This window comes from Grus americana, chromosome 4, assembly GCF_028858705.1.
Source record: "Grus americana isolate bGruAme1 chromosome 4, bGruAme1.mat, whole genome shotgun sequence".
NCBI classification, from domain to species: domain Eukaryota; kingdom Metazoa; phylum Chordata; class Aves; order Gruiformes; family Gruidae; genus Grus; species Grus americana.
In genome coordinates this window covers 39545458-39558532 of record NC_072855.1, presented here as the reverse complement: position 1 = coordinate 39558532, position 13075 = coordinate 39545458, and the positions used below count along the sequence as shown (strand labels likewise).

The window sequence follows — 13075 nt, the reverse complement described above, 5'->3', positions numbered from 1 at the left end:
CTCCAGCTGGGATCCTGTGAGAGCCGGAAGAGCCACAGATGGATTTGGCTGTGTTGTCTTCTTGCCAAGGAGCCCAGACTGGAGGGCTGAGCCAGAGACAGCAGCAGCAGGGCTGGCTCTACTGGCTTCCCTCTGCTGAGAAGCCCCAGCCAAAACACTGGAGATCAAGAGATGTAAGACTCTGGTAACTTAGTGTCATTTTGCACGTTTTTGGGTGTTAGATACCCTTCACAAGGCTAACAGATGTGAGACGTTATATTTGAAACCCCTTCTGCTGTAGTAGCTAAAGAGCAGGAGAGATGCCCTAAGGCACCTAAAATGACCGTCAGTGTCACCCAGCCTATCGCCCTTTATGTTCTGGGCTCTAGCTGTTACACAACTTGGTTTGGAACAGCTGCTTGGCTAGCTAGATATCAAGGCAGCTTAACATGCATCTTCCATGTCTACGGAGGTAACACCACTTCCCGCAAGCCTTACCAAGTTGAGTGATCTCATGGTTTTTTCATGATAACACGACTTCTGAACCAAGCACAGCTCTGCTCCAAGTGAATCTAGAACTGTGCTTCTTGCTTTAATGCCAAATAAAGTTTAGATATAGCTGGAAGCTGCTGCTACTATGACTCACTAGTTTAAATTAAATGTATATTTGTTCTAGAAAGTGAGAAAGTATTTCTAAAAGACTAGCAGCCATTTTTTCCCCACCAGGTAAGGTGAATAAGCATCATAAATAGCATTTTTAGAAATTGTACCTGCAATATAAGGCCACCCCATACTATACAAATAAGCAGTGTTTTTGAGGGTTTTGATTCAGAGTATTATATTGCAACAATAATTATTTACAAATGCCATTTTTAAAGCAGGTAGAAAAAAAACTGCTAAAAATTAAAAAATGCTTTAAAATAATAAGTAATGCCAAGAAGTCAGGTTCACTGCTGAAATGCTTTAATTATTAACTTCCTCTAAATTTACCAATAATGACTAAGATTTAAGGGATCAATCTACCTATATATTCGTATAAAGACAGAGTGTTTGGATGTTTTTAAGCTATGTTACAGAATATTTTCTAAATATACAGAACTAGAAAAGAACCAGATTGGAATAATCTACTGAAAGCGATTATTTAAAACCATGCTAAGTGACTTAATTGTCCACATCTTTGTTTTGAGTATTTTTACCACCAGATGTCAGTATTCTACAAATTTCAGCGTGAGATTGACCGGAGTCTTCCCCTTCAACCATTTTCCTCATTGTCGTTAAAAGCTACAAAATAATACTTTACATGGGTAATCTCCTTGTGCTGTGTTTATTTTATATGTAAATATATATGTAAAGATACATAAATGTAACGAGGAATAAGTATGAAGATCAATGTGCTTTCAATTTACCCACAATAGTGTCTTTTACTGCTATGATTAGAACACTGAGCTCCGTCGTATGGGCAGGAAAAAAATAATGAATTCCATAATAGTTTTACTTCTGTTAGGGTTTACACCGATGCTTATTTAACTTACCTCAAACAGATATAATGGGTCTGGTCATGAAGAAACAAACTGCCTGAATCTCGTAGGAAGATTGTTTAACCAGCACACCACTCCACAGGCTGTTTGCAGCACATGCCAACATGTCATTCAGGACAGAAAAATATGTCAATATCCAATTTCAGTGTCGCCACAGCACTTTTACTTGATTACATCATTTTTTTGGTGAATCAAATCACTTAGGTGGAAGAAAGATTCACTTTGAACTTCAGAGACCTTTTGAAAATTATAATACTTTAAAAAGAAAGGATAAGTACATTTTGTTAGTTTAGATTTCTCAGTCTGAACAAATTCCTAGAAAGAAATAGAGCTGAGATTATTGCATTTTCAAAAATTCATACAGAAAAACTGTATTACAAAAATAATCAAAAATGTTTTTAAAATGACCCAAGAGTTGAACATCAAGCAAAAGGAATGCTATTGACAAAGTCTCTCTACCTACAACACAAAAGAAATTAAATTAGGTCAACCGTAAGTATGGGAAGTCAAGACTGCAGCTGCCGAAATAAAAATATAGAATGAGTAAGGGTACCTTTCTGCAGGTAAGTGAGAATTTTGACACCAGATTTTCAAGGCAAAACAGTCTGTTATACTGGTTGACCATGATCTATGCTTCATAATGGAGAGGAACAGAGTAATCTCCACAACATTTATCAAATTGAAGTGTAACACTAGGTTATGTATTTGTTGTCTCTATTATCAAACCAAAAACTCACAGGCAGTAGCCAAAACAATGTTGGATCAAACATGGATTTGTTTACACTCAGAAGGCTCTCTATAATTTTTTCTTTTTTTTTTTTTCAGTTGGATGAAAGAAAACAAAAAAAATAGAATTATTGGAAGGACTATGACCCTAAAAAGAGTCACAAATTATGTAGTCTCAGATAGCCTCCTGGGAAAAACTGTGACACAGAGTTTAATTGTAATCTTCTGGAACATAGTCAAATTGTCTGCATGTCTATTCATAAATACCTGCTCCACAGATCTGGCCCATATACTAGTCCAGGAACTGAGTGGATTTTGTTCTCAAGAGTTTAATCCAGTTAAAGAGGCTAATGCAGATAAGAAACTCTTACTGCTCCCCATGGCGCACAGGGAAACCTTTGGTAAGAGGAGATGACTTTCACAGTTTGATGGCTCCTTCAATGCATGTGGCTGTCTATTATATTCTAATAAAATGAAATACGCATGGATATATGAATCCGTGTATTTATTCACAAAATGCAAAGATATCACATCATACACAAGTTATCAAAACATTAAAGTGCATGTCATTCCTGAATACTTTTAGCCGGTCTTGTATTTTCAATAAGGAGAGGTTTTACTGTCTTTTTTTAATAAAGATTTTTCCTTAGGAAAAACAATTAGCACCACCTATAGTTCACTTAAGTATATCATATAAATTATGGTATGAACTCACATTATTACTTTTTCATGAACTTAGTGGATTTGGGGTTTTTTATTATCATCAGCTGCATTTTCCTAGATGAATACCCCCTTGCTGCCCAGATTTAGGAAAATATTCTTTTGTCTAATATTATTATTTATGAATTTGTTTGATTTTAAAGAACAACAACAATAAATCTTGAATGGCAATTGAAAAGTACTGCATAGCACAAATTTGCATAGGATTTACTGTAACATTATATTGTATGTATAAAGGTTCCCTCCCTCCCTGGTTTTCCCTTATTTTTCCCACTAAGAATATTGAAGGATGATAGAAATTCCCTTAAGGAGCTCAGATTTTTCTCCTTAGTTAACATCGTCTCCACAGTCTTCACAAAGTACCCGCGTTACAGATTATTCCTCAAATTTGGCTTATGGGGCCGCGAACGTGCCAGGAGAAGCACGATGAGTACCTGTGGCAGGGACGGAACTGGGTGCAGCTGCACGTTTGCTCCGAGTCAGGTAGGATTAATGCCAACGCCATTCTCAGCCGCTGGCTGCCGGAGCAGACCTGACTTGCAGAGATGAAGGTGGAAGGAAGGCCCAGAAATGGTTTGCCTGGGGGCAGCGAGGTGCTGGTGAAGAGGGTACCAGGAAAAGGGTTAGGGGAAAGCAAGCATGAAGTTGCGTGCAGCACCTGAGGTTACACTCCAGAGACTGTATAAGGAGGGGAAGAAGGGTATTTAGCTTGTTAAAGAAAGACAGGGCAAAAAAAAAAAAAAAAAAATCTGCTCACGTACATACTTACACCCATTAAATTCTTGGAGAAATCCCAAGTACTATTATCCTGAACTATTCTGTCAGGTTGGAAGATCTGAAGGGTGGAAAAAATAACACCATGAAGGCCCGGAAGCCTGCTATTAGCAGAAATCAAAGCAAGCTGAATAGGCTCATACAGAAGAGTCAAAGCTGTTGTTATTTTCAGAGATTATCTTATCATTTACACAAGTATCTGATAAATATGGTAGAGTAAAACAAATGCCATTTCTTGTAAGGAAAAAGTTCATCTAATAATTGAATTTCCTATTTGCCTTTAAGGCTGGCATTAATATTAGTGTAGCTTGACAGTTTATTCTCTGACTGTAACAGCTGTTACAAACTTCTAAGGAGGAGGGGATGCATGTGGGTGTGTTCAGTATAGAGGATGCCAACTAGCAAAAGAGAAGTATTGGGGCAACAGAAGTGGCAGCTCTTCAGTGGGGAAACTGGTTGCTGCTCACCACCTACAGGAGAAATATTTTCCTCTGGGTCAAGAATGACTAAGATAAGGTGAATTCAAACTAGGGACAAGGAAAAGAGCTCTGTGCCCCAAAAGGCAGAGAAGTCCAAAATAACCATCCTCGTAAAACACAGAAATGACCAGATGCTCTGCCTGCGAGTGATGGAGGTGTCTGTACAGAATCAGGACCAACCATCCTCAGAGACGAGCTCATCTAGAACCCAGAGTCCAAAAATTACCTTCCTCCGGTGTAAGAAATGTCTTATTTGTTTTCTGCTAACCAATTATTTACCCATACAAGGAGTTGCCTATGGCTGATTAGTCTTAAAATACTTTGACAAGAAACTATGTCAAAAGCCTTTTGGATGTCTAAATAAATTGGAATTGAAACAGACTGCTGATAACCACATGGCTGCTGACACCCTCAAAAGACTCCAGCAGGTTTGTTAATAGACTTCCATTTATAAAAGTCATGCTGTGTCTTCTCAAGTGTATTTGATTTATCCAGGTACCCATTAATTTTATTTTTTTACTGTAGATTCTAAAAAAACCCTCTTGAATAAAGATAATGGGCTTACAGGCCCACAGGACATCAGAATATTATAAAAGTCTGCAGGATCTCAGCTGACTCTTCTTCTATAACTGGAATAGTACAATTTCAGACAACAGAGCACTGATTAACTGTATATTTAAAAGCCCCTATTTTATCAGACTATATGTATTGTATGCATATGTGTGTATATTTCAAAGATATGAAAAATGCAATCACTTAACTTTAACTATTACATTGCAAAAAATCCTAATACGTCTCATTTGGTTTTAAACAAATAATACAAACACCATATTTTCCAGGCTGCTCAGCCTCAGATCCTGACTTTTTTCTCTTCTGTTGGTGAAATACAACCTTGCTTCAGTGGGGCCAGGGTTACGTCAGCAGTGGTGGTCCTCTTCTGCATTATCCCCTGAGCTGCTTTAAATGACACAAACTCTACCTGATTGTTCCATGCTGCTGCATATGTGACACATCTGCTCTGCCATCATGTTACTCATGCTGGGAAGGGAAACTGAGAACACATGGCCAGACCACCAGTCGCTTGGTCCTACTGTGACAATTAAAGGTGAATCGCAGCTACAGGTTTCTCTCGGCCATCTGCTCCTTTAAGGAGAAACATGGCTTCAGACTGCCCAAAATCAGTATGTTCCAGGCAGTATTTGCCCTTCGTACCTTATCAGAAACTCTCACTACTCCCTGAGCCCATGAGTCCTACAAGGCATACCTGTATATCATTCTTTAATTGAGGCACAGGTCCTCAGCCCAGCTTATTAGTTTGCAGTTAGGCCTTACTAGGAAGGCAAAATCTTACACTTCCTTGTCCCTGTCTCGCTTTTTTTCACTGTCCTCATCCCTGTTTCCAGCCATGTGATACACCACTCAGTCACATTGGTGAGATCTCCCCCTCTCAGAAGCAGCAATTTTTATGTTGCTTCAGTTCCGCTTAAAGTTACAGCAAAAGGAAGAGCATGTCAAGGAGAAAAAGGAAGTCATGAAAGGAAAACACAGATGTGAATTAAAAACCTTAATGAGGTACTCCTGCCTAAGATGTTATTTCATGTTTCAAAAGATATGAGGGGTCCAACACTGCCTTCTTGAGAAAGGTTTCGGTCTGCTCAATCAGCTCAAACCAGGCAGCTGATGAACCTGACGATTTGCCTCTCGGTCGAAACACGTGATTTAGTTTACCATTCCAAAAGACAAAACTTGCAAGGGTGTGATTGTACATGCAAACTAAAGTGGCTGAATTATAAAATTCCAGGAATTGATTTGCATGTTTTAACTGGGACATGAACTTGTTGAAGATAAATTTGTTCCCCAATGAGATTCATTCTTAAATTAGTGTTTATCCTTAGGAAGAAATACAGGTGAGTAAACCTCTTTAAAAAAAAATGCACGACTTATAGTCTCAGAGACCAAAATAATCTCTACTAACTGTAGGAAAGTGATTAATGCATGTATCATTTTTCCTGGACAGCTGAGAAGAAAAAAAAACAAAAACCTTTAGACACTTTGGAAAACCTAGCTCTTATCATCACTTTTCTGGCCTACACAGCATTTCTGGCTTGAGTACTTTGACTTGTAGAACACGGGATATTTATGCAAGCCTCTTGTTAATTTTTTCAAGTCTTTTTTAGTATGATTGAGATCTAGTGGGGCTCGCATTTATCTGGCCAGTTTCCACTTGACACGGGGAAGGAGTCCATAGCATCTTGTACAACGTGGGCAGAACCATTTTCTCAGGACAAATTTCTCCCTGCAGAACAGCTGCAACTCTCCTGGCTGATGCTTAGACTACTGTGAGCTGAAGATAACCCGCTTCTCTACTAGTAACCAGCGCTCTCGCTATACCAGCAGAATCACTTACCTGTTGCCATCTTTGCTAGAAACTGTTAAACACAGGAGTAGCCCTCTGAAGTGTTGGGATCCTCTGCAGACATCTGAAAGAACAAAAAACTATAGCTGAAAATCTCAAAACTCAGAAACTGCTGGAGTTCCTCCCTTGTAAAAAAATACAAGTCAGAAGAATTCACCTGGGACGGAAAGAGCTGTTAAATACTTTAAGTGCTTTGAGTTTGTTCTCTTCAATTACTATCTGCCCAAATTGGAGGCAGTGCTGAAATGCAGTATCACCTGGAGACATAAATTAGTTTGCTACCTAACAATACCTATTTGCAGGGTTTCTGTGCAACCCAATGCAAATAAAGTGTTGGGTTTTTTAAGAGAGAGCTTGTATAAACACCACTTTTCCCCCGCTGGGATGAAATGCGTTATAGTCTGCTCTTTTATTCCTTAGCTGGATTGAGCTGTGTTCTTCAGAAAACCAGCTATATTAATACTTGTCATAACCCAGAACTGAATGATTGAAAAATGCATTGGATCTTATCAATGGAAAGATAAACCTTTGCAATTGATTGTTATAGGAAGTACAGTACAGTAATGTCCTGTCCTAAAATCTACTATACCAAGTGAAGGTGAATTGCAACCATGGTCATGTTCAACAAATACTTATGATCAATGCATATATAATACAATTTAAATAACTGTGCTGCCAAGATTAATAATTGCATGTATTACTAAAACCAATTAATATATAGATATATTTCCAATTATAGTAGAAATCCTCTTGTTTTATTTTAGCTTCTCTGACAAAAATAACAATATCATTAACTATTTAGACGCATGAAATCAGAAAATCATTTCAGTGCCTTCTGCTTTTAGCTATACCACCCAATTACAGGATACATTTGCCCCAGGAATCAGGCTGGCTTAAAAATTCCCTTTCTCTTCACCCCTACTGTGAACACTTACCCCCACATCTGTAGTGCACTTCACTACTGCCTAAATCACGCCAATTGAATGGTTTGTGCAGTTGTGCTGAAAGACAGAAACGCTGATAAGATCCTGCTGAGGGATAAAATAACCTTGTGCAAAAATATACGATGTGGGCAGGGAAAAATGGGTGGGAAGGATTTCTAACTCAAGCAATTTTTGGATCTGTTTTGTAACACGCTATTAGCACTATTGATGGGGAATAGTGAACTGTGAAGAAAATGCAAAACTGAGGATCTACGGCTGGAAATTTCATAAACTGGATTTTTCATTTAACTACTTCCTTTTGTGCAGCAAAAATCCTGCACCAAACTGATCGATCTACAACTGGTTTTCTTGTTTCTGAAAAGCACTATAATCACAGGTTTAGACTAAGCACAGAAGAGTATAGAAATCAAGATCCACGCAACCTACCTCAGGATAAATCAGCTTAGGCTGTCAACAAACAGAGAAGAGTCTGGAATAAACCAAATATGCGCAGACTTTGAAGTGAATCGGTTGTGACTGATGTGCTGTGGGAAGCTCCTCTACTCCCTTGGCTTGTGCTGCTGATGAAAAATTGTTGGCCATTATGGCATGTGTTCTCAGCAAGAACACACAAAGAGCTACGTAACAGCTAGTTAACTGAGAAACAAACACATTGTGAAACTGTATTTTAATTCATTTTCCTTAGTGATATCATGTTAATTGGCACAGCTATAGATTTCTCTTAACCATTTAAATTACTTGACATGCGCATAAGTAATGTAGTATTGTTATCAAGGCTTTAAAGTATTTGCTACTGTAACATCCAGGTATTGGTGTCCTCAGCAACATTCGAACCGATGTCAGACCAGCTTCTGTTGAGCTGTTCCAAACGACACCGCAGTAATGTGAATCTTGACTGGTATGTTAAAAATGTAACAAGTATGGCTCATGCTACCTTGTTCTTCCTGGACTCTTAGAAATTATTTTACGCTTTTATTCTTAGGATAGATCATTTCTGATACTAAATGCTGATTAAGAGACATATTTGAAGTAATCTGTGCATGGGCAATGACCAGGAGTTTTAATTCGGTGGAACAACCTACCCATAACTGAGGCACAATTTCTGGGAAGGCTGCACGCTGTACTTTTACCTATGTGTGATTTGTAGAGGTACAGGCCAGAGGGTATTGTGTCATGAAAGGGGATAAGAATATCACTTTAGAGTTTGAATTTTTTTTTAATTATTCATTGCAATAAGAATTTTTGTCACGGATTTGACAAAGACATATTGTCTAATTAATATAAGATCTCCAGATTACATATTTTTTAAAATTTTACTCCTTGTTCTCATAATTTCTGCTAAAGGAACTATCTCCTTGAACATCTAAAAGTAGGTTGTACAAAAAAATGCATAATACTGAGAACAGTCCTCCAATACCAAGGACAATAGAAGGAACAAGCTTACTCCGTTTCTGGTTACAATGATATGTCCAGTATAGGGAAAAAAAAAAACCAAAAAACCTACGCAACACGAACAATTAATAAGTACACAAAGTACACAAGTGTGTTTATTACATTTTTGCAAGCACTTTGTTCTACATTTCAAAAACGCCACCATCAAGCTGTTGGCACATTTATGTACAAAACAGATTAATTGTAATGCCTGCTACAAAGCATTCTTTGTGAAAATACAAACTCTAATACCAGAGAAGAGCCAAAAGCATTAACATCATTACATGAGTTTAAAAGACAGTTTTAAAAATCAGCACAAACGTTTTAAGACACAAAACTGAAACACTACAATATAGAATCCAAAAGAGGTTCCTAATACTTTTTGCAGAACTGTGATACCGGTACTGCACTTTATCAGAAAACTGTTGACCCCGTAGGACAGCCTAAGTATAAAAAAAAACCCCAAAACCAAAACCCCAAATCAAAAACACAACAAAAAAAAACCCCAAAACAAGCAAAAGAGAAAAAAAAAATTCAATCAACTAATACTACTTAATGCATTATCATGCCACAAGTAACTATAATATTACCCTCTACTTACTACAAGAATTGTTAAAAATTACTGATGATGCATGACTAGTAATAGTACAAAGAAGAGTTTTACTCAAGAACTTTTATTAGAAATGCACTTACACTGAGAGAGAATTCACAATGGTCCAATAAGTGCACAAAACTACCTAAGATTTTTAACACTGACAAAAATGTCTTGTCAGGCTACATCACTTTAAAAGACACTTTACAGCATTCTTGTAGCATTAGAAATAGGCAAAAAAAAAAAAAAAATCCACCAAATTTGGTCCAATAATACTGACTTTTCTTAAATAGGGTTTTTTGTTTTGTTTTTGATACAGGTAATTCTTTCAAATTAAGATGACCTATCTTTCTGATAACATTTTCTATCAAAATAAAGGTTCAAATATATTACTACACTTTCAAATAATAAGCTCTGTAGTGGTCTTTCACCTTACTTTAACGTAATACAGGTAAACCAATATGTGTAGGAAAGCTAGAAGCCGAGCTATAACATTTATGGAAGTCTCCTTTAATATATCTTTTACAGTTCAGACAGGTGCAATCCATTTAAATTTTTAAAGCAGGTAAAAAGACATCTGACTGCTACGGTCACTGTATTTTTGATATATTACTTTCATAAATGTAGCTAAGCAGTAATTTCTTACATCATCACATGAACAGCTCCAATTTAGCATAACCATCATTGAATTAAAGAGAGATCATTCTGTAAAAAACTATGGATAACTATATCACTGAATTAACAATTGTCTATATACCATAACTCTTTAACAGGTAGCCGTGGTATTGAATTCCTTCAAAAGGCAAGTGGCCATGCATTGTTAGCACCACGGTCTGCATGCTCACAATACAAACAGGAATTATCACCCATGGAACTTGGAACAAGAGAATATTCTTTAAAAACATCAATAATAATACAATGTTAACAAAGATAAGAAGCACTTTTTAATTTTTTTCCTTTTTTTCTTTTTCTCTTTTTTCTTTTTTTTTTTTTTTCTTTGTTTGTTTTACCCACTATTACAAATTTAGAAATTGCACCTTTGATTGTTTAAAACCTTCTTAGGACCTTCATTCAAGTTGACCAGGGTCCATCTGGCAAGTTTTCCAAATATAAAGGAAAGTCATCAGAGTGTTTTCTTTATATATTGTACATCATGTACAATGGTCCCTTTGAAGTATACCTGTAGTTAAAGTAGTTATTGAACTCAAAACTAAAAAGTATAAAAAGCTACTTTTTTTCCAAAAACATATAAGAAACAATGCAAAAGATGTTATGCATAACACATACAAAGTGATTAAAAAAATCAAACACATATTCATATTTGACAATAGTTTAGTATCCTTGATCTAGCAGAACTAATTAGCTTAAAAGGATCCAGAAGAGGAGCTTTGTGGTAGACAATGGTCAGACAAAGAACTAATTAAGAAACCAAGTGCTAGACAGCCAAGAATTGTACATGGGCAATATGTAAGTCACCCAAACTATCTTTTGTGAGAAGCACTTTCAATTGTTTTATAAATGATTGGATGGCCTGTAGTTAAACAACAAAGCATTCACGTTAGAAAGTAAGACAAGGTTTCTTTTATGTGTAGGCGTTAAGCCGCTCTTTAGAACGAGTAGAATGAATATCATGAAGCTCTTGTTCCTCCTTTGATTTAATATCCTCATATTTTTGCATTCTGCAAGCATCTTTCACATAGGCCCAGTTGGCAGACAAGACCATGAGATAATGGACCTGTAAGAGAGGTAACATGCCGTTAGGAACCAACAGAGCTAGTCAGAACAGAGCAAGTTCAAACTTGAAAGCTGTATGGTAGAGATTGGGTTTTCATCAGAAGGAACTAAGCGTTGCTAAGTGAAGAAGTAGTACAGCAACACCATGCGAAGTTCAAGCTTGAGCTTCATCAATCCTCAGATTACTCAGCTCACAGCTGTCACTGTTACTGTAAGTAGCAGTTGGTAGCAATGGTTATAAAAAAAAAATTAAAAGAACTGAAAAAATGAACAAATCATCCCGGCTTTACTATTTCAGCTAGTCTGCAAATCTACGTGGAAAAATGCCTTCTGGTTATTTCTTTCAGACTTTTCCCCATTGAATCACTATTTGTTAAAGTAGTTGCTTAAGACAGAAATATGCCATGGACACATCTGTAGTTTTACGATTACACATCTTATAAAATTACAGAAGGATTTGCTCTTTCTTGTTAAAGTTAGCGTTAGCTTTCCCTTTAACCATGATTTCTTTATTTCACCTACAACTAGCTATTTTGTCCAAACCAGTTAATTGGGGAAAAGTTTGTCAAAAATTGAAAAATATATACTTACAAATAAACTTGAGGTCTTAAAAGGCCACACACCTGTCACCACTTAATTTAGTAATTTTAGTAATTTTAGTTCACTTATACCACAATTTATTTATGTAATTCTTTAAAACGCATAGGAAAAAAAAAAAAGTGATTTGTAGGATCTTAAAAGATGACTTCTGTATACATCCTGAGCAGAAACAATATTCATGTTCCATGTAAATTTTTGAATATGTAAAAATACTTTTATTTATTTTTTAAGAAAACAAAATTAAGAGCTTTCCAAGTGTTCCATCCAAAAGCAAAATAAAAAAATTATCTGAAAAAGAAGGGGAATAAACTCGCATGGCCTGCGATTATTATGCAACTTTTTGGTGAGTATTGGAGATTGGACCTGACTCACTTGCAGCCAACACAAATCACTGGATGAGCTATGATGATATACTCCCAAAGAGCTTGGTTTATTTATGTCAGCAAATGCCGAGGACAGAATGTCTATGAATACATCTGAGGATTAAACACCAGTTAAAGGATATTGGCAATATTGTCACATGAACAGAAGTTTTTCACATGGCTTTCAATAAATTTAATCTCAAAGTCAGTGAAAGGTATCTTTACAGTAGGAAAATTATGTTCTGCAAATGTTTTCCTTTCTAAATAGAGGATGTAAAACACCCTAATTGCCTTTGAGATGGAGCTTAGTAGTTTATAAAAATCACATGGTATAGCTGCCAATGACTGAACTTAACAGCTGGTAGATGTCCAATGGCGACCATGAATGGTCAAACAAGTGATAAATTTTAACACAACACCAATACAAGGAATGAAGCTGAGGCCTCCAAAGAACTACTGCCAAAAATATTTTATTCAAAACTCCTCCTACAGGGCCAGTTGCCTGCTATCTGCCTTCAGTCCCTTTTGGAGTTTGTTTGCTTAGCCAGCACGCTTGGGGCCATTTACTTTGACTGCCTGTTGGTGCAACACACTGCTCTCCTGTCCACTTCGGCTTCCCAAGTCTGGGTCTTTCAGGACATTTGCAGACTTTGAAAGCTTTCCTTTTGAAGGTGGACTTCAAATGTCTTACACCTTCAGTCTGCTGGGTCTGCTTGCAAGGAGACTCTGACCTTCTCAAAGCCTGTCTTCCTCTCACCTGAGGACATGCTCTGTTGGCTC

At 36.9% G+C, this 13075-nt stretch overlaps 1 protein-coding gene across 1 annotated transcript in view; it reads right to left on the bottom strand.

The window, feature by feature from the left end:
* Positions 1-9093: 9093 nt before the first annotated feature.
* Positions 9094-13075, bottom strand: part of GPM6A (glycoprotein M6A) — a 124116-nt gene continuing 120134 nt past the window's right edge. The window contains exon 7 of the mRNA XM_054825130.1: positions 9094-11334. Coding sequence (XP_054681105.1) covers positions 11182-11334 — 153 coding nt within the window. The 3' untranslated portion in view covers positions 9094-11181. The remainder of the gene's footprint in view (positions 11335-13075) is intronic.